The sequence below is a fragment of the Neopsephotus bourkii genome, unplaced genomic scaffold (assembly GCF_033783945.1).
Source record: "Neopsephotus bourkii isolate Nb327-2 ecotype Australia unplaced genomic scaffold, CSIRO-AGI_Nbou_v1 NB_882, whole genome shotgun sequence".
Classification (NCBI taxonomy): domain Eukaryota; kingdom Metazoa; phylum Chordata; class Aves; order Psittaciformes; family Psittacidae; genus Neopsephotus; species Neopsephotus bourkii.
In genome coordinates, this window is record NW_026901376.1 from 27,041 (window position 1) to 53,590 (window position 26,550).

At 45.7% G+C, this 26,550-nt stretch overlaps 3 protein-coding genes across 6 annotated transcripts in view; 1 reads left to right on the forward strand and 2 right to left on the reverse strand.

The window, feature by feature from the left end:
• Positions 1-96: 96 nt before the first annotated feature.
• Positions 97-9,909, reverse strand: AP5Z1 (adaptor related protein complex 5 subunit zeta 1). Of its 2 annotated transcripts, XM_061356959.1 has the most exons (17): positions 9,763-9,909; positions 9,420-9,557; positions 8,920-9,106; positions 7,203-7,344; positions 6,032-6,141; positions 5,431-5,599; positions 4,874-5,014; positions 4,458-4,495; positions 4,216-4,378; positions 3,814-3,992; positions 3,235-3,377; positions 2,348-2,497; positions 2,012-2,123; positions 1,525-1,622; positions 1,201-1,333; positions 824-1,038; positions 97-507 (listed from the first exon to the last, which is right to left on the reverse strand). In XM_061356959.1, exons 1-17 carry the CDS (start codon positions 9,801-9,803, stop codon positions 237-239), a joined length of 2,430 nt encoding a protein of 809 aa, XP_061212943.1. In that variant the 5' UTR covers positions 9,804-9,909; the 3' UTR covers positions 97-236. The 2 variants fall into 2 exon arrangements, with proteins under 2 accessions (XP_061212943.1, XP_061212944.1); XM_061356960.1 differs by lacking the exon at positions 2,348-2,497.
• Positions 9,910-16,166: 6,257 nt separating this feature from the next.
• LOC133214227 (cytochrome P450 3A9-like) overlaps positions 16,167-26,550 on the forward strand; it is an 89,372-nt gene continuing 78,988 nt past the window's right edge. Inside the window, exon 1 of the mRNA XM_061356965.1 lies at positions 16,167-16,173. The gene's annotated coding sequence lies outside the window, so the exon portion shown is untranslated. The remainder of the gene's footprint in view (positions 16,174-26,550) is intronic.
• The window catches only part of FOXK1 (forkhead box K1), a 48,244-nt gene continuing 41,353 nt past the window's right edge, over positions 19,660-26,550 (reverse strand). For 2 of the 3 annotated variants that reach the window (XM_061356961.1, XM_061356963.1), the window contains exons 6-9: positions 25,951-26,117; positions 24,962-25,243; positions 22,885-23,112; positions 19,660-20,680 (exon numbers count right to left, since the gene is read on the reverse strand). In XM_061356961.1, the coding sequence (XP_061212945.1) occupies positions 20,460-20,680; positions 22,885-23,112; positions 24,962-25,243; positions 25,951-26,117 (898 nt within the window). In that variant the 3' untranslated portion in view covers positions 19,660-20,459. The remainder of the gene's footprint in view (positions 20,681-22,884; positions 23,113-24,961; positions 25,244-25,950; positions 26,118-26,550) is intronic. The other variant, XM_061356962.1, reaches the window with a different exon arrangement.

Genomic DNA, 26,550 nt, shown 5'->3' on the forward strand with positions numbered 1-26,550 from the left:
CTTACTGCCAGAGAGAGATAAAACTAACTTAGGTGATAGAAAAGCAACCAGTGTTGGGAGACAGAAACACAAACAGCCTTAGACAGAAGAGCAGCCTCAGCTCTACTTATTCCTGTTTTCTCTTTCATTCACAATCATTTGTTCCTCATTTCCAGTGAAGAGCAGGGCCTCAGCCTTAGCATCAGCAGTGTCCAGTGAGCTGCAAGAGGCTGGAGCCTCTCAGAAACCTCATGCCCTCACCGTGGCATGCAGCCAGGAGCCGGCTCTAGGAGATGGGTGACTATCCTGAGGGCAAAAGGGAGGGAGTCATTCACCTCTCTCTGAAACCGTGTGCTGCCCACACCTGCAGGTGGAGTGAGCACAAACTGAGCCACATCTGGCATTTTCAGGAGGTTACTGAGCTCAGTTGCCCGCATTTGGAGCTTCTCAAGGTCCGCCTCGCAGTAAACAGAGGTGACAGCCGGGCTCTGCACAAACGTCCTCATCTTGGACAGGAACATGGACACTCTGCAGGAAGGAAGGACATAGACATCAGCTGGCAGGACCTTTGCACCCAGTAAGGTCACTACTTAAACCTGTGTACAGCAAAAGACTGTTGCAGATGAACACTAGATGCTACCCAACCCCTCCTCCTGAGGCACAGAGCCTCAGTTAACAGAGGAATACAAAAACTGTGCTCCCCACAGCCTGCTTCCTCTCTCCTGTTTCAGTTTCAGGTTCCATCAGCTGCCAGCTTGATTATTTAACACTAGCAAACATCTGTGTTTGGACCCATGAGGTCTGCATGTTTCAGCCCTTAGCCCTTCCTGCCATCCATCCTCACCTGGGGATCAAGTCCTGGCTGCGACCTGCCAACTTGGTCAAGGTGGCCATAAGGGCACTGATGGTGCTGGGTGCATAGCGGGGGATGCTGGCCAGTGGTCGGAGCTGGGTGATTTCAAAGAGCACAACCTCTAGAGTTTCAAAGAACTTGTTGATCTGCTCCACAGTGCAGCGCTTGTCGTAGGACACAGACATGTACTCTCCAATAGCCCAGACCTGAAGCAAAGGCAGATGTGTTCAGGGCAAGAAGGAAAGGGAATCAAAGCAAATCAGATTAGCTAATCCTAGGACAGAGGAGAGGAGGAAAGGGAAGGTGATCACCAGATCACACTGCAGTTTGGAGCAATCCTGTGCCAGCAGCAGGCGGGCCCTGCTTACCATCTGGGTGAAGATGACCTCCTTGTTCTGGGCATTGCTGGCCATTCCTGAGAACTCCAGGATCTCTGCGGATGCTTCCACAATGACTGCAGGGTGGAGATTACAGAGCACCACCAGCTGCGAGCTCAGCACCCTGGGGAAGAGAGATGGGCAGAGCTCAGACAAGAGGCAAGGTGGTCATCACCAAACCAAGGAGGTGCTGGCACAGTGTCTGCACACTCTGTCACAGCAGGGACTGGACCACAACTGAAAAGGCTCCTGGGCTGCCAGGCTGCAGGCAGTGGAAGGGTTGGGAGCTTAGCTGGGCTTAGTGTCCTATCTCACCTGTACACCTCTTCTTTAAATGCTGGGATCTCATACAGCTGCTCACTCCTCTGCAGCAGCAGCACCACCAGCTGGTTTATCAGTGGACCATCTGCAAACTGACAAACAGCCTTGTTTCAGCAACACCAGTGACCTCCAGCAGCCAAAACCCAAACTAACCAGCCAGATAAGACAGCCAGCACAGAAACAGAGTGACCTAGCAGAAGGGGAGCAGTGCACAAAGCCAGTACCAGGCACTCATTCTGCTCTCACCCACCTCCTTTTCAGCTGACTGAGAGAACATGGATCTTTTCTGCTTCTCTGGATGAAGCACCCAGCTCAGTGCTGGTTCATGCCACTATTAGACTGTCCCAATCTCCCCATATATACCCTCAGTTATACCCTCTCCTGAAGCTGCAGTGTCTTAACAATTTTGATCTATGACTGTTCTTCATGTAATGAAAGATCCCAGCATGACGAGGAACCAAACTCCCCCAAAAGGGCTTACCTCTGCCACCACCCTGAAAAAGAGCTCCAGTAAGACAGGGACAGTCTCTGAACACTGCACGACCCTTGGGCTGCTGGCCAGGGATCCCAACAGCTGCCGAAGTGGAATCAGCCTGTGGGCAAGAGCAGAGTTACTGCTGAAGCTTGTTCCCAACTACTCTCCTGGCTGCCCTCCTCCAACCCCATAACAAGGCCTTTCAGCACTTGGCAAAGATAACACAGGGAAGACCAAATCCATCTCACCCCAGTTATGACTTCCCATCAATCCCAGTGCTGCTTCCAAGAGCAGGATGGCTGAACCAAACCCTTGTGGCAGTCTCCTACAGCAGTGTCCCACCTCTCTGGAGCATCTTCGGGAGTAGAACTGGTGCGGAGAAGATACTGGAACATGCTTTTGTAGAGGGGATGACGAAAGGCTTCAACACAGGTGGCTGGCTTCACAGCTGGGTTGCTGGCAGCCTTCTTGGAGGTAGAAAGAGCAGCTGACCTAGCAGGAGGGCAACACAAAGAATGTGCTGCATTATGAGAATAGGCATAGGGCACAGCTGGAATCCTGTAGAACGGTGTAATTCCCTTTCCACTAAAACAGGGACAGCAAGCTGGTCTTCTCCAGACCTTCTGGAGGCCAGAGAACCTAGATGACAGAGCATTATAAGCTCAGACAATAGCTCCAGAATTGCTTCTGTATCACTCCTGGGAAAGGGGAAAATGATGCTCTGTTTCCCTCACTCATCAAACCCAACAACCTCATGCCTCTAGGATGAGTCCCTTTTCTAAGCACTCCAGTAAGAGTCAGTTCCAATGCTATCCCATCTTCCTGGAGAACTCAAAGTTCCTAATAATTCTTCCTCAGGAGGAAACCTCTGTATGCCTCCAGGAGATGAAAGCCAGAAAAGAGGAGTATGAGCAGGGAGGAAAGACCAAGTAGCCAGCACATCTGTGTTGAGGTTGCAGACGCTCTCACGTGGCAACTGTTTGGAACTAGATATGGAGAAGTGGACTGAAGTGTAAGAGCTGGTCACCTTCTCCTCCCATGCACAGCACATCACTAGGAAAACTAGGCTGACGTCTGTCCAGCTTTGTGTTAACCTGACTGTAGCAGATGCCTCTCATTCTGCGACAGCAGCAGCCAGAGGGCAGCTGAGACTCACAGAAACACATACTAGGCTATGGTCACCATCAATACCCTGATTAGCAAGTGAGAGGAACAGAAGGTAGCATTACTTCAGCTGGATGTCCAGAGCTGCTGTCAAACAGGGCAGGTCAAGTAGCAAATGGAAGACCTCAACAGCTGTGCCTGCATCCAGCAGAACTGGGAGAAGGTCCACAAACTCTGAGATGAGGGGTGGGCTGTTCCATGCCAGGAACTGCAAGGAACAAGCATAAATTGCTGCATTATCCATCCTACCCCACCACACACCCAGATGATTCTCACATTGTGACCGAAAGGGACAGGGAAGGGAAAGTCACTTCTTAAAAGCAAAACCAGAGAAGTCTGAGGGTTTGGTCAAGACCTGGGGGCTGCTGGAAGCTCAACACAGACATCTGGCAGCTGCTTCTGGGGCTGGCAAGCTGCAACTTATTAAAGTTTTCCAGAAACAAAGTGCTGTGTCTTAACTGTGTTTACTGCTTTCCAACCCACAGGCAGTAATCCTAACACAGACCCCTCTACTGGCAGTGCTAATCACACCCAGAGCCCTCTTTCCTCTTCAAACTCACGCTTGCTTTTATACCAGTCATTGTGGGTTCTCTCCCTAGCACTGCCATGGAGGCACATGCAAGAGGCTCTCTCCTGTGCTGTACCTTAAAGAGATTTGGGAAGCTCTGCTTGAATATGCTGGAGGTCTCAGTGAAGAGCTGGCTGTTGTCTTTGCAGAACTGGACAAATTCAAAGGCCAGTGATGGGTTGTGGAAATGCTGAGCTGGGATATCAGTGAATAGGTGTTCGTAGATTGCATCAGAGTCCACAGCTGCCATTTCACCTAGAACACAGCACATTGCTGAGCACAGCCGAAGCAGCAGCCTGGCCAACAAAAGGTACAGGACACCCCATCTCCTGGGTCTCCTGGAGTGGGATCATCCATCCCAGTGTACAGCCAAGGCTGAATTACCAACTCGAGCAGCCAGAAAACTGCCAGAAGAAAAGGCTCTGCTAAGAGTATGCAAAAGTAGATCATGGAGGAGGGGTGAGAGCTGATGACTTACTGTGGTTCAGGAAGAACTGGGCAATGGGCAGTAGTGCTCTTGCATAAGAGGCATCCCCACAGATTCTGCCATGCAAGGTTTTCAGGAAGGAGACTGCGGGGTGCACGTAGGAGGAGTCCTGTTTGCAGATGATGTCCATGATTGTCACTGCCTCAATGAGACACTGCAGGAGAACAGAGAGTCACATCAGAGTGGGAGAAGCCAAAACTCCCAGAGCTTCAGCCCCACCTCTGTGTACTTACAGCCTTCTGTAGGTCTCCATCATTTTTCTTCAGGGGACCTGCCAGAGAAGGAAGTCCAAGTTAAACTTTGAGTCCAAACAGGGACAGTAGGTTGTCACTTTGAGCACTAACACAGATTTTAGGACAGCGGGGAACACATACTAATCCCAACTCCAGGCTAATGAGAACCAGGTTCCACAGCTTGCCCTGCAAACCAAGGGTGGGAGGCAGAACAGGGCCATTGCCTCCAAATCCCTCCCAACACCCCAGCCCAGGGCTGGTCAATGACTTTCACCAGCAGCTGCAACGGTCCCTATGCCTACAAGCTGACTATGGAGTCTAGGGAGTGAGATCCCAGCCCAGAGAGGCAGCAGACCAGAAACGCTTCCAGGAATACCTCCAAGAGAACTCCAAGGAGGGTTCATGACAAGACTCACGCCGGTTGCTCTGCTCAATCAGCCGCTGGCAGTACTCAAAGGCTTTCTCCCGCAGATACTCCTTTGGGGGAAGCAGGGGACCAGATGTGGATGCAGTCGAGACCATGGACGTAACAGAGCTGTCCACTCCTGATCTGTCATCTACAGAATCAAGGTTACCACGTATCAGCTCATGTCCTGGGCAATGTAACTCACAAGCTCACTAACAGCAAGGCTGCACTCAGTCCTCAGGTGCACTATGAAGAAAAGGAGACTGGGAAAGAAGGGAGTGTTACTAGAACACTAAGGAGATGCTGTCTCCCATCACCCAAGCCTTTTTTTTCTCATGGACCTGAAACTAGGGGATTCACTGAACAAGTGATTCCTCATGAAGGGCCAGTAAGGAGATTTTGTGATATTTCTTCCCAAAGTTTCCCTGCTCCTAGTCCATGAACTCTTAACTCTTACCCCTATTCCTACCACTTGCTGGGTTGCTGGTGCAGCCACCTAATCATCACAGAGCACACACCCCTCTTGAGGATGCAACCCAGACTGGCCCACAGCCCTTCAGCTCGTACCTGAACTAGGGGTTTTCAGCTCCTTGTCCCCATAGCACAGCAGCCACTTCCGCAGCATGGAGAAGGCTTGCATGTTGAGCCACTGGTCCTGCGTGTAGCACTGACCCACTGAGAGCACTGTGAAGAAGTCTGTGGCAACGGCACCATCCACCTCTGTGACAGGACCAGGCTGGGAGAAAAGATGCAGCAGGTCAGATGCCCAGTGAAAGGCTAAGAAGGGAGGGAGAACTCCACTGAGCCCGTGGAGATAAGGATCCCATTTATATGTACTATAGGGTCCTGCAGAGAAAAGCCAGCTCTGTTGGATCCTTCCCTGAGCTGAAACACTTGAAACTCTCCCTCTCTCTCTGACACAGGCCTCCTTTGCAATCGGCTTTTATTCCAAGTTAATGGTCACTGAAAGACTTTCCCCTTAAAACTACTTCAAGGATCAAAGCTCTGGTTCTGCAGCAGAGCTCCTAAATCTTGGAGCTATAAATCCTTCTACTTGGTTTTCCTTTGTGTCTTGGCATTTCTAAATTATCATTTCCCAAAAGAAGCTGATTTTGGGAACCCAAAACAGCAGGTAACTAACAAATGCCCCTGTGAGATGATCACTTACCTGTTTGCTTCTGGGACTGAAGAAGCTTCCAGAGGACTGAGTCACTCCTTGCTGAATACTTGCATGCCTCAGCCAGTCTGCCATCTTTTTACTGACTACATTGGTCTGCTCTGTACAAGGCAAGTCACAGGGTCATTGCCAGATCACGCAGAGAAGCAGCCTCTGCCACCCCTCAACTGCTGTGCTCTTCCTCTAGCCTAGACTGTCATCTCTCTGTCCCAGCAAAGAAACTGGTACCTCAAGGTGGATGCCCTGTAGTCCTCCTCATACCACTTCAATATCACTCACACTCATTTCAGAGCCCTGCATCCTTTCCTAGCTCCTAGCCATTGGGTCAGTCTCATTATTGTCTTGCCCGTTTCCTCAGATAAAAAGTCAAGTGAGCACTAGAATCAAGGACTTCTAGTACCAGAAGAGTCGAGAGGCACTTGCTCCTTTGTCTCCATCCACGTGCTATTAGGAGGAAGGTGCAAAAATACTGTCAAATCTATTCAGGCAGTGGCTGGCTTCAGCTCTGCAGAGAGAGGCATAAATCCCTCACAGAGAACACACATGAGCTGAGGCTGATCCTGCCTGCTCAGCCAGCCCATACACCCTGGCCCAGCATCCTCCCCAGAACTGCTCCTGCGTACTGCAGGACATACACAAATCCCACAGGAAACTCCCAGAAACACGACTCTTGCTCACAACACAATTCCTCACCATTTTACACCTGGAATGCTCTCCTATGGCTTACTCACTAGGGCATAATGCCCACCACTACCCATACAGTCCTGCCTCTCTTATGGAGAGTACACCTAGTTGGTTTTGCTGCTCTCTTGAACAGACCACAGGCACATCTCTGTTTCCATCTCTTACTTTGCTTCAGTATAGCTACAATTTCACACTCCCACTGCATCTGGAGACCTTAGCTAGGGTACCTGTTACCATGACACAAATCCAGGCAGAACAGAGACTCTGGTCCCCAGAAGGGGCCAAAGCAGCTGAAGGCCTAGTCCCATTTTTGGGTGGTAAAATATATCTTGGCCAGTAAGTTCATTTTCCTTGTGGCAGAGATGTCACTTTAACAGCAGTTTCTAAGCCTTACTCCCAGCCAAGCACTTCAGTGAGCCTTCTAATCACTGTACAGGTCACAGCCAAATGGTCATCTCAGGCCCTCATATACATTTACCTTCAGTTAGGGATTCTGGTGAAAGACTGATGACATTTGACAGGACAGGAAGAAGGTACCGTGCGCTCTGACCCTCAGGCAGGCTTTCTTCAAGGACTTTTACAACATGCTGCCCCACAGCAGACACAGCCTTCTTGTTTCCCTTAAAAACAAAGCAGAGGTGAAGCTAGGCAGATCATCTACTAGTGCTAGAGACTAATGCCATACAAACTCTTCCATCAGGCACCAGTACCGATGTCAAACACCAAAGGAACTCACAGCAGGGGCTACTCTACCACAATTCTGCAATGTGAATTCAAAATTTCCATGAGGGGAGAGTACTTTGATGGAACAATAGGTTTCAGGACAACCACCACTTTAAGTGGAAATAAACAACTGCAATGGATGTCTTGAATTTGAACACTATGATCCATTAATTCTAGAGCAGTTCTAGCACTAACTACTCCCCACATGGTCAGTTTGCTGGTTCAGTTGTTAAATTAGAGATTTATGAATAGAAAATTGGCTGTTTGATCATGTTCTAGGACTCTCTGATTCGTCCATAGCCTCACAATGTGGAAAATAAAGCAGCTTCCTCTTTTAGAGGCTGTTATAGCTGTGGCTATAAATAGCAGAGGCTGTTTTGTGGAAAGCCAAAAGCTTTACAAAAAGAACATGAGCTTTGCAGAACCAAAAAGGCAGAGGAGCAAAGACAAGGAGGATGATTTCCACCCAAAGCAGTGACAAATGAAAACATGCAGGTGTTTTTGAAGTGGGGCTGCTTTCAGGAATGACTCTGCTGCTCATTGCAGCCCATGTTAGAGAAGTGACACTGAAATGGCTTAAATGCAGTAAGCTTTAGTAACACCAAAAAATGATGAAAAGCCTTTCATGATTTTAGCTGTAATCTAACAAAAACTAACACCCAGGGTATGCTTTTACATTGCAGGACAGTCTCGAGGCTGGATATGGGAGAGAGGTGCTTTGTAAGGCAGCACAGAGGTAATATGTCACTGTTTTCTGTTCCTATGTTTTCATTTCCTCCAGCTAAGTAAGACTCAGAGGAGCAATCTGAAACATAGGAGGCACTTCTGGCACACAGTGAAGCTCAGAATGAGAAGGTGCAGAAAAATATTTTACCTTTAATAGGCACAATAATAGTAAAAGAAGAAGCAGAAAAGTTTCCAGTTTATTCCCCAGAGGGCAGTGAGTGCAGGCAGCACTCAAAACAGGAAGGTCCTCACATCATCTTCCCCATGTTGAATCTAGATCTTTGAAGTGCCATCCACATTTATTGCCCCCCGTGTTTTATAGGTTCTATGTGTATATTTTTACCTTTGAACATGAAAGCCAGCCCCATGAAAAGCAGGAGCCATAAATTCACTGTCAAATCTTTTGCTCTATAGGTTCAAGCAGCCCTGACTTGAAGTCTATAATGCAGCTAGCATTAAAGTGGTCTTTTTTGTTTCCAGTTAGTTACAAGCCTGCTTGAGGTCCCCAGTCTCTATACACCACAATTTTTAGTCTTTGTTACCGAATACTAAATGCAAAAATTTGCCATTTTTTCCTATGCAAAACAGAATAATTAGGGTTTTTTTAATGAACATGGAAATGCTTCTGCTTTTTCCTAGACACTTCCAATTAATTTTTCACTCTCTTTGAACTCAGCAAACAGGGAACAATCAGAAAGCAAGGCCCTATTGACAAGGGAAGATTTCTGCCTTGGCAGGTCATTTACCTGCGCCAAAAGGACAGAGGATACCAGGCTCAGGAGCTTTGCATCTTGAATCTTGTCACAGGACAGGATCAGCTCATTGCAAGGTGACATCTCTCTCAGGATGGCAGCACATAACACCTGGATCTGCGCAGGGCTCTTGGATGAACACAGCACTGTCTGCAATAGTTCCACAAACTTGCCATCTAGCCTGCAAGAGGAACACAGTAAAGCATCACTGCAAGGCAGGATTCAGATGCTTATTTCCTTCATATTCTTGGTCTTGGGATGATCTCCTGCATTTTGTTCCTTAGCACAGCTTAGTGAGATGAACTCAAAAGGAGGCAGCTTCTGCTTAGCAATGGGTTAAAAAAAGCCAGTGGAGGGCTTTACATTTATGTGGAACTCAGTGTTTTCCAAACAGGGTGATGCTTTAAAGCATTAAGCTTCCCCCTTCCTCTCCTTCTGTCAATGAAGTAACGCGCTGCTTCTTGCGAGCATCAAACCAGACACAAGCCACTCACTTGCGGGGGTACTTGGTGGCGGCGACGGTGAGGTGCAGCCTCTGCAGGCAGTCCGCGGCCTCCGCGCCCAGCTCCGGGCCCTGCAGCAGGGCGGCGACGCGGGAGGCGAATCTCTGCAGCTCTTCCTCCTGGATCTCCCTGGCGGGGGCAGCGGCCATAGGACACCGGTCAATTCCTGGCCTTCATTGGAAGCCTCGCAGCCCTCCGCCCCCAGGCCCCGGTGTGACCCCGGCCCGCCCCAAGGGAGCCCTGCGGCCTTCCCCGGTACCTCAGCGCGTCCTGAGCTATGAGCACTCTCCGGTAACTCGCACCCTCCCGGTACCCTCAGCAACCCCCCCGGTACCTCGCCTGCTTGAGGAAGCTCTCAGCCGCCGCCGTGAACATGCCGGACGGTCCGCAGCTCCCCCTGCCTCGGTACGCGGCCAAAGCGGTCCCCCAGGGCCGGGCGGTCCACCCAGGCCGGCTCCGGGGGGATGCAGCTGCTGCTGCACCAAGGTTCCGTTAGCCAAGGTTCCGGTAGGGGTGGAGTATGGCTGGTGATAGCCCTGGCGAAAGAGGATTGGATCCTGCCCGCCAAGAGGAGGGAAGAAGGGGTAACGGGAAAATCCTCCCTAGTGGTTGTTCACTGATTGTTCTACATGCTGCTGCTGTTATTCTCTGCTTCAGGAGCCCAAGGGTGTCCCGCACGGCGTGAAGAAACCAGTTCTCAGGACTCAGACCCATGGGAACCATCGCTTCATGGCAGAGATAGGGTGGAGTTTGGGTTTGTAAGAGCATGATGATAAAAAAAGGGCCGTATTAACCGTTCCTACAACCCCTTTAAAATATGCTTCCCAAAAGGGCTGGAGGTGTTAACACAGCTGCTCAGTAGGGGGGCTCCAGCTTCCAAAAGCTTAAAAAGATATTAGTATTCCCCCAATTAGAACGATGTCTGCCCGACTGCCAGTAAGAGTGAAGCTCCCACAGCTGAGCTGTGCATCACCCTGTAGGGAGAAGATGGCACAGGAGGGATCTTGGCACTTTGCCTTCTGGTACTTCCCTGTCTTATGGTAGCCTGGCATTAAGTTCATTAACAGCGTGCCTGAATCTTTGCTACACTGTGTCTAACTCTACTGTTCTTAAACATTATTTAGTCAAATACAGCTACTTTGTGTCAACAGAGGTCTTAAAAGTGATTCCATTATCAAAGCTCAGAATGACTTTGGTCAAAATAAACCCTGCACTTTAGCTCTATTATCGGAGAGAAAACCTAGGTATAATATCATAGGTAAAGAACTACCTTCTGACCATACATGCGTAGGTGAAACAATCCCTATAAACTACAGGGAAACACACTGAAATAGTTTATCTTTCAAAATAACAGCCTTTCACTTCATGATAAAATGAAAGCTAGAACTGCAGGGATCATTTATAATCCCCAAGGGAAGCATTACAGATGTCAGGCACACACAGGTACCTATGTTCACTCTGCTGCAAGTTAACAGCCTCCCAAATAACCAACACAGGATCAGAGTATCTATGAGCTCTAAACCGGTGTCCAAACATACACTTCCTAAAGCTTTTAATGAGAATAATAAAAGGACAAGAAAAACACTGAAACACTTACATAGTGGAAGGGGTGGGTACAACAGAGGCTGGTGCTGCAATCCTAACCCCCCTATGACACTGTGCTGGAAGGATGCAGGTCTGTCACTCAAAAGCAGCAAGGAATTCCAGGGCATTTTCTCTTTCATATATAATTTTATTTCTGGTTATAGAAACAAATGCTAAGAGGAGAAGCAACATTCCCCAACCACATACATCAAATGAAGGTAACAGAACAGTTAAAATAAGTGAAAAACAAAAATAGTAGAAATTTAAAACTTTGTTATAGCTTTAAAATATTAACGTTCTTGATACATTAGAAATCACATTCAGATCTCAAATTACTTAAAAAAACCAACAAAGTATGGCTCCATATCAAAACCAAACAAAACCACTTGTATCCCATCTGATGTGGAAATGCAGGTTCTGCTCCTTGGATGCTTGTATTTACCGTCTCCTCTGATGAGCAGCAGCCTCCTTGGCATGACCAGGATGCTCTCCCAGCCCTTATGGGAGCCACAGCCTGCTTGTGCAGTTAAGCATCACACAGGAGCACTGCTGCAACGTGGCCAGATCATGATGATGAACTTCACATCCACTGCCCCAGATGGAGCTTTCCCCCTTGGGATACACACCTGCTTTGTGAAAAGCACTGATAATGAAAACAAGTCACATAAAAGTACTCTTGAAAGTACTTTTCAAGAAGCTGTAAGAAAAAAGAACCCCACAAACCCCATAACATCTGGCTGGAGGTGTCTTGTACAGGCAACACCAGGAACTGAAATGCAAGCGTGGTTTTAGTCCCCCCATCCATTCCCTAAGTGCCAAACCAAGGTGAAAGGGGCAAGGCTCCCCCCAGATCTCCGTTACAAAATGCTTCTGTGAAGCCACTGAGGTATTTCAGGTCCTCAGGTATTTCAGGGTGCAGCCGTCCCCTAAGGACTCAGTGGGAATGTGTTACCTGCAGAACAGGGGGATTTCAGGTGTTTCTGATTTATCTAAGCAAATATTCAGAGTTGGATCTGAATTTCCACCTTTACCATCCACTGCTCACATACAACTTGTGATTTACCCCTAAAGCAGTGTTTAACAGTCTTATTGAAAACAGTCCTTTGGATAGCTACAGACTCTTGAAAGCTCTTTTTGGCTATGTGGAGGTTGGCTGGCAGGCTGGACAAGGCCAGTCCCATTGCTCTACAAATGGCCAGAACCCAAGACAGTGTCTGGTCAGATTTCTGCATTTTAAAGCCATTCCATTTTCTGTATCAGTATGTTTGAATGAGATTTATATATATATATGTATCCGTACATATATATTCTCCAGTTTCTCTTCCGTTAAAGCAAAAGATCTTACAAACAGTACTCTGGTTCTCTCTACTTCAAGCCCATTCGGGAGAGAAATAAAGCAAGTTTAAGTTTACAGTAATTCATTTGCTATAGAGCCGCTCTGCCTACCTAGCAGCCTGCCCACCTCCAAAGAATGGCATGTAAATCAGAACATTAGAATGTTTTGCACCAGACTTTTAGCAGCAAGGCAGTGAAACAGAAGGGAATCTCGCTTTTTCTGCTCCATTTAAATCTCATATTTCTTTCAGCTAGCAGAACATTTCCCCTCAACGTTGCCCTTCGCTTTAAGGCAGGCTCTGTTTCAGACTGCTTTAAGTGAAACTGAGGTGGGGTAGAAGCAGGACTGAAAGGCTCAGATCACAGCAGAGGTGCATTGCTTAACTCAGCAGCAGACACAAAGCAGTAACCAGACACTAGGGGAAGTGTGGTTTTAACATGGGCTGTTTTCTGCTGAGGAGGAAAGCTGTTTCCTTTCACTGCTCCCATTACTCTTACCACCAAATCCTGTCCTTGCCTCTAGTATCAGAGCCCGGTCACCAGATAGTAAGGATTGAGGTGAAGCATTCATTCAGGTCCTTACAGAGAAAGGATTTCTGGTTCTGGAAGAGCAATCAGGATTAGGAAGCCAAGTATCACCTGCTTTTAATAGTAATTCTCAAAAGGCCCAAGTGGGTCAAAACACACACTTGTGAATTTAGTGATCCTCATGGAGTTGAGCCATAGCTCAAATTTGGACATTTAGGTGAATGGGAACATTAGAAAAACTCTTATGCATTTGTTTTAAGGGGCTATACACACACCTCACACCCTGCAAAGAGGATCATCATAAAAGGAGAACAGAGGAAACATTTCACAGCATCCCAGTGTTAGCTTAGCCACCTGACAGGGAGGAATTCCTCAACCTTACAGCATCTTCACGGACCCTCCATTCAATTCCTCTGTTAAAAATCAGGTCCCATTACTTACAGAGCAGAATCTGTAAAGAGATTAATTTGAGACAGGAAAGGATTCCAGCTTTCATTAGTGCCATTTGGGAGATTCTCTTGCCAGAAGAGCAGCATGGGGTGTGGTTGCTGCAAGGATGACAAAGCCAGAAGCAGGGCTCCTACACAAGGAAGATGCAAGTACCAAGTAATCTCTTCTGCTCTGCGACACGAATGAGAGCAGTCACTGAAGTAAAGCTGCTTCTTCTGGCTGCTCATATTCATTACACAAATAGGTATGTTGTTCTTTCAGAATCAGTGCCTGGTGCAGGGATTTACCAACACACTGTATAAAAGTCTGTGTAAAGTACCATTTAAGAGAAAGAAATAGTCATGGACCATTTATATATCTATATAGACACACACTCTCACACACACGTTAATAAATATAAATTTTATGTTTACACAGATCTAATTTAATATTCTCTGAAAAAAAAATATTTAAAGGGTTTCTTCCTTAGCTGCCACCCATGAATTGTCAACGTTCTGTATCTTGAAAGCAAAGGGGTAGACTTGGCGCAACTACCCCTCTCTGCAACGTAAAGTGACGCGTAAGGAGAAGGACCAGCCATACATTCTGAAGGGTTTTAATTCAGTGTTGGTAAATTGAAAAGGTATCAAAAGAATTTTCTGAACATATAAATACAAAGGTTAGAAATTGATTTTAAAACTGGAATTTAAATATAGTGCTCCAAGAAAACTAAGTCTTTTTCAAAATGTCTTGCTCAGGCCAAAGTTAAACGCTCACTGCTGTATTACTGCCACATGGAAGACACCCTAAGAGAAAGCCTGCCGTCACAACTAGGTTATTTTCCACTGCTGACTATTACACATGCATATACCCACACCCGTGTGCACAAACACATGCGTTGTCCTGCAAATAACCTACCTAGCAGGGAGAGGCTGATCTAATCACAGCCAAATAGCCACTAGGCAGCCCCGAAGAGATGCTCCAGCATGAAGTCACAGCTATGCTTTGATGAGGTGCAGATCAAAATGCAAGAAGGCATCACTTCCCAATCCCATCAGTTCCAGCAATCCAGATGACCTTGTAGTGTAACTGTTTTCTGCAGCACAGCTGGTTCCATTGTAAGCTACACTTTATAACAGTAGTGTATGCTATAGTAGTAGCAGCTTTGGCATAATTTTTTCACCAGAAGGAAACACAAAATTACATGACTGAACAATCTGTTGTATAACTGCAATCTAACGCACAGATTCTCACCAGATGCAGACCTTCACGTAATGGCATTAAATTAGGAGCTGGATTAAAGGGCTCTGGAGATGACAGAAACAACTACAAATCGAGGGGATAAACTGTGATGGGGAGCAGAAACAGGAGCTGCCTGAGAGACCAGCCAACAAGGAAAGACAGATCATTTGCTTCACGATGGCATTTGTAAACTCCAAAGCTCTGTGTGCAGCAAGGGCTAAAATTATGAGGCTAGTCATGCTCCTTTAGAGGTTCATTCTCAATGCCCTAGACCAACTTATTAGCAGCAGGTCTAAATAAACCTGAAAGATTTTGCATCTGGGTAGAAACTCAAGGCAAGGTCCTTTACCTTATCATTAAGGTAAAGCACTTAAAGTGATCAGGATCCTTCAGTGCTGCCTCCTGTTCAAAACCTTCAAGACCCAAGCTGGCACTCTTAGAAGAGATGGACAAGATGGTTGCACATGTATGAATGCTAGCCTAAGTGTTTCCATTTCACTTTACAACGCTTGTTTCTTACACTTACACTTGTCCTGCAGCAAGAGAGCAAACAGGTCCCTGGATGTACCTATGAGTGTAGCTAGCTGGCCAAGGAAGTAATTTCAATGAGTGACTTTTTTCAGTGGAATGATTTTTCCTCCGCTCCATCCAGCATTTGTCAGATCATGTCTGCAATACTGTGCCCAGTTTTGGGCTCCACAGCACAAGACAGACAGGAACCTCCTGCAGCAATTCCACTTGATGCCCTGGGGAACACAAGAATGTACAAGAAGATGTACAAGGGATGTATAAGAGACTGAGACAAGCAGGTTGATTCAGCCTTAAGGAAGGAAATGGGGAAAGTTTTACTAGTGTACTAGTGTCTTCAACTACCTATTTGGAAGATACAGAGAAGGCAGAGATAGGCTCTTCTCAGAGGTGTGATGTGACGAGAGACAATGAACCCATGCAGCTGCATGGGAAACCGTTCTTAGATAGCTGAGAAAAAGTTTTCACCTCCTGGGTGGTCAGAGTGCAATAGGGATCAGTCATGGACCCTCTATCTCTGCAGACAAGGCAGCTGGACAAGGTCACAGTAGTGTGAAGCCGCTGGACCTGCTCTCAGCAGGAGGTTACAGCAGAGACCTCTAAAGGTTTCTTCCAACCCAAGTTACTCTCTATTTCTACACAGCTACAACTGGCCATTGTCGGAGAAAACAGAGATTTGATCTTACCTAATGCTACAGTTCTGTGTGATCTGTTTATCCCAGTGATAAACTACAGTTTGTACGTCATAGTTTAAACCTCAGAAACGAAGATGGAACAACAAACAAGCTGGAATTTAATCCTTAGATGTAATAAACTTGAAGAAACAGTTCTTGATCCTCGATGCAAAGATACAGACCTACTGCCAGATTACATCCTGTCATCTAAGATACCCAAGCCTATGTACAGGAGGAAAACGTTTCTCCTTTCACTCCACATTTTGGCATTCATCTACATGCTAGCACAGACCAAGAGTGATACCAAATCAATCACTGGGAAACCCCTTCACCAACACAGATGAAAAGCTCTAACAGCAATTTAACATTAAGCAGTTAGTTAAAAGTGTTCCATACCACACCGTATGAAAGCTCAGGTCAGACACCCTCACTTGCTTAGGTATCATTCCTTAGCCTTCTTGTGCTTCAAGTTCTATTTTACTGCATTTTGCTACTGAAAAAGGAGAGAAGAATGTGGAATTTAACTTGGAATGACAGTTCTAAGTCAGAACACAAGACAGATGTCTCAAACATGCAAAACCAAGTCTGCTCTCCCTAAAACCTGAAGCCAGACCATGACATTGATTGCAGAAGTACTGCAAAGGCTCAAGCTGTTATTTAACTACTTCTTTCTATTTCAAACCTTTAACATGAAAACACACTCCTGAACAAGCTGTGCACAACAGTAACATCTCTAAAACACAGCATGAAAATTAAATACAGGTGAACAAATTGACCTTTCTGAACATGCTCTGGAGTTCCAGGTATCCAACAGGTATTTTCATCCTCAAGTCCTTGGGCAGAGCTTAATGCAAGGTGCTGCTCCCTCCACTGGATAAAAATGACTGGATATGCTACAGGGAACAGCATTAGTTGTATGGGGGAGGGAAGAATGGGGGAAGAAAAAAGGGTTTAGAATGAATATATGAGCTAATCATGAGCTTCAACTCTGGGCTCAGCACTGTGTTATCACTAAATCACATTAAATTGATCTCACTGTTAAAAGCTTCCTGTATCACAAGAGCCAAGGTCAAGACAAAACAATAACTAAGAAATTCCAGTGGAATAAACCCAAGAACAACCACATTTAGCTTTTGCAAACTGAGGCAACAAATGTTGCTATAAACAGACCGCAATCAAACTATAATTAGTCTCTGTCATTGCCTAAGATAAAAGAAAAATAAATCAATAGGGTAAGGTGAAAAGTGAATTCATGTATGAAGAGCTTAAGTTTTCCCAAGTCCAAGTTATGGTAGGTTAAATATTCAACCCACCTTGACCTTTGTTATAGAGACAGCAGAAGATGCAGTGAAGCTTCCTTATCCTCTCCCACTTAAGCCTCCCCTCAGTTAAAGTAATTACTTGAGGACATGAGATGCAATGTTAGACAATACAAACAAAGCAGACTATCAAGTCAAAATCATCTGAGTACTGCATGTAACCATTAAGGTAAAAGTTTTCTTTCTAGCTGAAGACTTAATTCTACCATCAGATTAATTTTCATTACACTGCAGTGCTCCAAACTGAAAGCTGGGGAATCAGCACCGGAGCAGTGCTGTCTTCCACACTCAGCAGCATGTTGAAAGAACCTGGAGGCCTGAAACAAGATGTCTCTGTCTCGTGTCCAGATGAGGACCACATTTCTCCACAGCTTCCAAGAGGACTGAACTGTTATTTGACATAGTAGCAGGCAATGACATAGACAATCCTAAAAAAGAGAAATTATTTGCAAGTGGCATGGCTGCTTCCTACACTAGTGGAGGGATGCAGCAGACTGACCAAAACCCCTCTGATAGGATGAACTGACAAGTTCCAGACACCTCAAGCAGAATGAGCGAGCAGATCAAAGATATCTGCTTATCCTCAGCTTACATTTCAACCAGCAGGCACTGTGAGCCACTAAAAGGAAGAATGAGAGAACTTATTCTGTTCTAAATACTTAGGAGGCAGATCTATAGCCGCAACCTGAAGGTGGGCTTTCAAGAGGTATCCATGAAGCAGCAGCTGATGTATTTCTACGGTGCTGGAGTAGTTTACCGAAGTTTAGAGCCTAATTATTTAGACTTTCCAAGAGAAAATGCAGCAGTAAAGAAAAATCCACATCCTGAACCGTATTCTGTTGGTTGCCCAGCTCATGCTGACTCACCCAATGTACTGGAAACCTAAAGCTCCCAGCCTCAGGGCTGTTTCAGAGGCGTTGTCTGGCTCTAAACCAGCGCTCACCCAAAAGTAATGATTAATCAGAGATAAACCATGCAGCACTCTCACTTGTGCATTCTTCCTTGAAGTCCATTTATTGAATTGTGGCTTTGAAAAGGCTACAGAAAGCAGAGCTAATCCATGCGCTTTTCCACTATGCCGCACCTAGCGCTTCCTAGCAGGGAAAGTGACAGCTAGAGGCCAGCTTGCTTCAATTACTTCGTGGTCTGTAACAATCCTCCTTCACAGAATCATTTCAAAGTACTAAAACCCAACCTAGTACCTTGTCACTAAAGGCACACACCTAAATTCTGAAAGCCTAGCTCTAAATAACCGAACTGTCCTGAATGTTTCGTGTGCCTCTAACTGCAGAAAGTAACCACAAATGAAAGACCAAGAAATTCTTTCCTTCTTGCAGAAATACCTTTCCCAAAACAACTGGCTTGAAAATAAAACATGGCTGGATTTTATTCAAGCAGCGGGACTTGGCTATTCAATAGGATTTGGCAAAGAGAAAGGAAAACTAGAAGGGGAACAAGGGGAACAAGTGATGCCAGCTGTTACCTTATGGATTTCCTCTCCCTCCCCATATTCCAGCAGACACTGAACGTTGTGTCTTACCCTCTAATCCCCATGGACATACTGACAGTATCATTTACTGCACATTTGGGAATTCTTTTTGCAACATGTTTATGCAGTGGGCTTGCCTCTCTGCTTTGTGATAGCATTGTCAGAGTGTACAAGGCAGCAAAGTGACAATAAATCAGTACACACAGGGGGATAACCCACCAAAGGCATGTCCCATCCCTCTTAAATCTCTCTTGCCATTACCAAAGCCATAATATTTTCTCAATTAAAAGATCTCTGCTGTGCTGCCAGAAGACATGTTAGCCAAAGGGATTGCAAACAGGCATCAAACCAAAGGGGTTAGCTGGAGGCTACATGCAGGGGTTGGTTTCTTTGCCAGTCACAAGGTGTCACATGTACCCACTGCTCCACGTGGCTGAAGTGACTCAAACCTGCTTTGCTCATAACACGTACTTGTATTACGTGAAGAGCCTGGAATACAGTCTGAGTAAAAGCCTCCTCCTGCTGACCAACCCAAATGGTCCTCAAGGGTGGAGAGCTGGGAGAGGGAGTCAGACAATGAAAGGAAACCTCCAAATTCCCTTTGGAAAACATGGTCAAGACCACCAGTGACTTTTGCCACACAGAAAATAAAAGGCCTCTTTCGTCTTGGTCTCCACACCCTTACAGAATTTGTATTAAACACCATATGAACTCTGCTGCCTCTCAGCCCAGCTCTCAACTTCCCCTCTCAGGATAAAACAGGAGCTTTGCCATCAGCCACAGCAGAAGGTCAGTGACAGACTCCCACCCAGCCCTGGCCTCCTGGCCATCGTTCACACAGCTGAGGGCCACAGTACCACCAGGAGGTGAATGCAGACTGCTTTAGTGCAGAAGACCAACCAGTATTTTCTCAGGTTCACAGAGACAGTAGCAATGTGTTCACCTACAGTGCTATTCTAAACAAAACCTCGTGCTCCAGCACAGGATGTGATCAATCAAATGCACACAGAACCTTTTGGAGACACCCTTCCCCATGTGATTCTCAGTCATTGAGATACGTTGGCTGTTGTCCAGAGCAAGTGATGAATAACTGTAAGAAATAATTGAAGGTACAAACCCCTTTGCTTTTAATATCTTTACAGGAACTACATTAATACAGTTCCTCTGTCATCTTATTCTCCCTCAGAGGGAATGGAGAGAAATTGCATCTGGAAATCCAGGTGGCTGAGCCCTGTAACTTCCTCCTGAATCCCACATAAATAAACATTAGTTCATATCCAGATCTTTTCTGTTTTCAAAGCCAGAATCATTTGCCTTTTTCCTTTCAGCTTGGTACCATGTTTCTTTAATGTTGTTGTGAGATACTGCACCCATCTTTCAGCGTTTGATTGCCTTAGGTGGCCTTTTAAAAATGGTCCTGTGGTTCAAAGCTCTGAGAAGCACAGTATTAAGGCATAGAAAATGAGGAGTTCTCTTTCCAGGGAGCAGACTGTATTTGTGTTACATTCCTTTAGATGCTGAACTGCAAATCCCATCCCTTGGAGCCAAAAGGGGAAAAGACAGTCAGAAATATCCCAGCAGTCATACAATCAGTTGTCTGTATTTTTTTTTTCTTTTTTTTTGAATCTTTAAAAACAAAACAAAAGAGGAAAAAAAATCCCATAGGTAAAGACAGAACAGAGTTCCAGATATGGGTTCCTGGGAGGGGTTTTCCATTCTTTTTGGCACCTTGTGATTCTAACAGCTGTTGTCCTCCCATTGAATAACAATCTGACTTGAAAGAGCTCTTTATCCACTATGGTTTGAGCTGTTACAATTGTGGTTTGTTTTTCAAAGAAGCTGCTTTAGGACTCCTGCCATCCCATGCCCACCCTGCATCGCTCCAACTCCTCCCACTGCTTCTTCATTCACTGGTTGCCTGTCCTTGTGGCACTGCAGATGTGATGACTCCAGTTTGAGCTGGGACTGCTCCACTGGACTCTTCTATCCGGGGTCTTTTGACTTCAGGTTCACTGGAGGAGGCTGCTGCTGTCTCTTCGGTCCCTGTCTCACATACTCTGCTGACTACAACAGGAGTGGATGAGCTGGCCTGGGCTGCAAGAAGCTGCAATGGATTTGTGAGAGCTGCGAAACAGGACAAGAGAGAGAAAGTGAGTTAGTGTCATGAAGTAGCACAAGTGTTTGCTATTCCAGAAAGCAAGAAAACAACACACCACGGTCAGATGCAACAGCTAGCACATATTCAAGTGTAGTTTTCAAGTTCCTTTTGAAAGGCTTTGTCTCTCCCTCTACCCCCACAATCTCAGCTTACCAAAGTGCTAATGACCAGCACTTCCTTCTTCCTATCCATTGTCAAACAAGGCATTGCCAGCTAAGCATTCCTCTCTAGAAGGGGAGGATCAAACCCCTATTAAAATTACAGCACAACTCCTCTTTGAGGGGTAGCTCTCTCACCACCTACAATCAGAACTTGCAAGCTACATCATCTGTGTGCTGTGCCTTCAATTTAGAGGGCTCTCTCTAGCCCTGCTTGCACAGTAACAACAGCCAGTCTTTTGGGAAACTAGATCGGAATCTATATATTGAATGTATTGACAACTCACTTGTAAAAAGGGCAGGAAAGAGCTTACCCCATACAACCAAATGCATTCCCATAAGAACTGGGATGAGAATGTAGGAATCTTTGGGCCTAATCTTGTATTCCAGTACTAACAAAAGATTTCACCCTCCCATTAATGAAAGCGGTGAGAAAAAAAGACCATTTAGTAGCAACCCTCCGTAAAAATGTCTACAATTTCTAGTTCCAGACAGAGAATGTGCTTACACACTGGCTTTGGCACACAACACTGCTTGAAAAACAAAACACATGCAGTTCTTGGCCTCTGCATCAATCGGAGAGGCAGCCAAAGGGGATTCGGGAGACAGCACATCCTCTGCCCTCCAGACTGATTTGCAAAGGGTGGAAGGACAGAACGTTAGGGGTGTCCTGACTAAGTGTAGCAAAAAAGAGCCCTAGGATAAATAAACAAAGCAAACAGAACAAAGGTCCTCAAAGCCCAGCAACTTCTCCCAAGGCACGGGAAGGAGGGTGTAGAGGAGGATGAAGGAAAAAAAACGGGGTAAGGATGAGGGCAGTCACCAATTACACTGCAGTGACTTGGAGAACCTAAACCATGCAGCTGAAAAGACATTAGCTTCATATAGATAGGAGTCAAGAGACTCAGGCTCCATTTTGTGAACTAGAAAATTCACTACCACTTACAGAAACCCCCTCAGATGCAAATGGAACACTTTCCAGTTTGAGGACAGTGCCAGAAACATTTTGATGAGATTAGAATGTCTCAACATAAAAATGTTAAGTACAAAACTGATTCTACAATAGACAAACATCGCTGCTGGGTAGCAGCAACTCCACATATCTGATTATTTAATACCTTTACATCCTAGTTACATAAAACCTTATAGCTATCTTCATTGCTCCAATGAGATTCTTGCAATTCAGGTGCAAGCCAGGTGATACTGCAAACAGACACGGCAGGTATAAACATTCCTACCTTCATGAGAGCCATCAAAATCCCCCCAGTGCCCTTTCATTTCAAACTCCCCATAAGCACCAGCCTGGGACAGCAGAGGTGCTTAGCATCTCACTGAAACGGGCTGTAAGAAACCTGAATATACCATCCCCAGTCATCATCCTTAACTGACCAAAACCTGAGACACTGAGCAAGTAATAAAAAGAGGCTGCCAAGACAAAGCTAGTATGGGATTTTAAAAATCAGACTTGACAAATGACTAGAACGTATCCTGTATATTAAAAAACCCCAACACAGATCCTGTTACTCTCAGGCTCTAAGACCTTAAGATGGTAAAGTATTTTCTTAATACTCTATGGGATCATTTCACAAGATCTAAAGAGCACCATGGAAATTTTATTACTTGGCATGCTTGAAGCAAAGGCTGTTGGTCAGAAGAAAACAAATGAAAACAGGCTACACACGAGACTCACTAACACTTCCAACAAGTAACCCTCAAAATGTGGAGTATAAGTAGTAATAACTGTATAGCCAAGGACAAAAGAAAGACAGGACTTTTCAGAATCAGTGCCAGAGAGCAACTGGGGAAAGGGAACAGAAGTGGACAGAAGTATGTCCATGGCTGATATTCACAGCCACAAGAGTTGAAGAATTGGAATACCTTTGAAAGTGGACAACTTGGACACATGGAACAACTTGATATGTACTAAGAAGAAAAACCCTTAGAGCTTTACAACCTAACTGCTAAGCTTAGAAGGAAACCAAACACCAGAAAGTGATGGAAACAGAGCCTACCATATGCACTGCCAGTGATGCTGTTGGTGGGGACGGCATGTTTCCCATTCTGAGTGACTGCCCTCACAGGGAGCTGATGCTGTCCAATGGTCACTGGAGCTGCCTGCTGAAGGATTGTGACTGTCTGTCCTGGAACACCCTGTGCCATCTGACTGGCAACTGTCTGAATAACACGGCTGGCTGTAGGTATCGTGGCAAATGCGATCGTTGGCTTTTCATCCATGCCTGCTTGAGAGTAAAACAGACAACCATCATTTACTACCCTGCCTTAGGAGCAGGCTTTACCCTCATGAACAGTTTAGCAGTGATATATACCCCAGGCTTACAAATGTGAAAATACCTCAGCACTTCAGAAGGTCAGGGAAAACACTAAAATATTCTCTATTGTACATATACCCTATAAATATTAAGAACATTTTTCTTACAGCCACTTGGCCAAAGAAAATAAAATCAAGATAATAAACTTGACCCTTTGCCCTAAAAAGGCACCATCTCCTTTACTGGCACAGTACAGCTGTGATCACTGCAAACCTCAGCTTACTTTGTAATTACAGGCAAATTGGCCTGACTTTCAATACCACACAGCAGGAGAGGGCATTAAGTCCTTAAACAATGCCTGGAGCTAGAAGTCTGCAACAGCTTGCTGTCAGGCATGCACTTAAGTTGATTTACAAGGAGGTCTTTCCATAACTGCAAGCTTTTGCCAGCTATGGAAGTATAGGAAGAAACCAGAAAGAAGTAAAAAATAGTAAGAAAAAGGAGGGATGAGTTCATGGATAGAAATAACTGTTTCAAAGCACTCAACCTCTTATCTCACTTTGCAACACAAGTAAGGGGTAACAGACGGAGGACAGCCTCCTGCTGAGCATGCAAGAAAGGAAAGCCACTCTTCTTCAAGGCTTTTGGGTTTCAAAGCAGAGAAAGCAGGAAGCACAAACTCATTAGTCCTGTTGGAAGACTTCTCCCATTTTAATATTAGTAGATTTGTAAGAAGAGTGGAATTAGATGGCACATAAGCATTGAGCTTCCCAAACTGATGGGAAGCAGGGAGACAAAAGGGAAGGAAAGCAGAGAGATAAAGAAGGAAAATGGAGCAACCAGCAAAGACAAAGGGAAGGTAGAGACTAGAAAAGGACATTAGTAGGAATAAGAAAGGGACAAGGAGGAAAAGAGCAAATGACATCAAGAATTAGTGAATGAAAGAATGGAGCAGGTGACAAGCAGCTGCAACTGCTAGTACTTCAGGGACATGTATGGGATCCAGACAGGAATTTCTAGAGAATGCAAGTGAAACTCAAGCATGGTGAACTAAAAATGCCAGTGGTCCTGCTACTGCAGCAGGGGAAAGTTTTTGTCATTTCTCTCTTTCCCTTAGAGAAGAGTCATTGCCCCACTACCCACATAAAAGCAATCAGAGTAACCAGTCTTGCTGCTGGTACACCACACATCTTGTAGCACTAAGCACTTGTGAAATGGTGAGCAGACAAGGTGTTGTCTACATCACAGCAGGAGAACATGTAACTCACTAAAACCCCCAAGGCTGGAATTTCCAGCTTAGGGAAAAAAGGAGGCCTTTGTTGTAACTGGTTTTTGAAGACTGCTTTAATGGGGTGCTGCCTGCACTTCCAGAAGCACATGTTTTCCTCTAGGAATCCAGGCCTGCAGAAAAGAAAGGCTCAATCATTTATTCACAAGGCCATCTGAAGCAGAGACTTTCAGCCTTTCCTAGGCCATCTTTTTTTCGCTACAAAAAGCACCCATTTCCATACCACATCCAGCTGCCCAATACATAAACATAATATTGATACTGGGGATAATGTAAATATTTAAAGCACTGCATGTTTTTTCAGCCTCCAAAGTCTCTTCAATTTGTTCCCCATGGGAGATAAGCGAGCACAGTCACCCTGCTCATTCCTGAAGGCATCAAATGGACAATACATTACTTGGTTTAAGTTTTACCTTAAGAGAAACATCTTTGATTGAGGGCTAAGCACCCAGCCAGTGAAAACAGTGTCTGACAACCCCCCCACAAGCCTGCTCAAGACTTAGCAGAATAGTAAAGCAAGTGAAAAGCTACCTCGGGGGTCACCAGCTAAGTCCAACACTGCTCCTGCTGCTTCATGAGCTCCTCCTGCTGTGCCCTGGTTTGTGAGGATGTAGCCATTTGCAGAGTTTGCAGAGGAGGTCACAACTCGGACCATTGTAACAGTGGGAGCTTGCTGCACGACGTGAATTGCGTGACATGAAGGCTGTTGAGAAGTCACTATTGACGCTGGCATGTACGCGACTGGCTTTGCCACCAGAGTAGATGGTCGGGGAGGAACAGCCATAATCACTGGCTGGGCACTGACTGGAGATCCTAGACAGAACAGAGAAGCATATATTAGTAGGAGAGGAGAAAAAGGCCTCCATTCATTTCACCTGTGCACTTCTAATCTCTGCAATAATCCTTCAGCACTGGCAGGAGTAGGGAATGAAAAATAAAGCTTCAAAAAGACGACCTTCAATCTTCTCTTTCCTAACTCACAAAACCCTCACCTGCCATGTGAGCATGTATCTGTGAACAAAAGCCACAACAGGCATAAAAAAAAAAGCAGCTTTACTTAATGAACTTTGCCTTCCATCTTCACCAGGAACACCCTACACATCAGTCCAGTCACAGCACAGCTGACAAGCAGATACTTACCAGGGCTTAACAAATTACCCTGGCCCTGGCCACAGCACCACAGAGCTCTGCATAGCCAAGCTGATCTTATCCAGAAGGCTGGTAAATTAGTGTGAGTGAGCTACCACTGCAATGGCTACTCTGCTGTCAGGTCTCTAGAGCCACCTAGTTCAAGGTTAGCCCATGTGTTTCTACACATTCCTTCATCTCTTGCCTCCTCATCCAAAGACTAGTAAGAAAAATGCTCTGAAGTTGCATATGCATCATCAGTCTCTTAACAACAAAGTGGAAAGAGAGACTTAGATCCTCCTTTAACACACTGTAAGCAGCATTCCAGTGGTGTCCTCAGCATGGCCATTGGTGTAGTTGAAGTCACCCTTTGTGAAACAAGAGCTACTCACCAGGTGCACTCTGTGAATACCGATACTCTGGAACTGAGGCTAACTTTGACCCAAAGTCATGATCATGTGGAATGGGTGAGCCCTCCCGTGATAGGCACTCTGGAGTCTGTAGGCCACTAGAGTGAGGGGACAGCAGGCCAGGGTGAGTAGGGGAGGCAGGAGCACTCCTGAAACACCAAAACATAGTGTTGGCAAGTGTACATGCATTTTGACCAGAAGACAGCAGCAGAGACCAAGAGTTACCTCCAGGAAAGGATTCTCCATCAGAAAAGACAGCTTTTCTCCCACATTACCCAATATATAGTCTTGTTGAGAAGAGCTGAAAGGTACACAGTAATGCTCTAGCACTAAACAGTCATACTATTCCTTGCTGAAGGAAACTGGACCCAGAGTATGCTTAACATTTCATTTTAAGACCCACTGCTGACAGAGAAGCTGTAAATGCCTCATGTTCAGATCAGTTTTATAGTTTCAGGCTGTTCTCAAAGGATCTTTGTCAAGTGTTTGAGAGTGATGGGAGAGGAAGAAAGATGCAACGTGGATGCAAGTGTCTTACCCCCACATATGCTTGCAGAGCAGCTACTCCCCCTTCTCCCTACT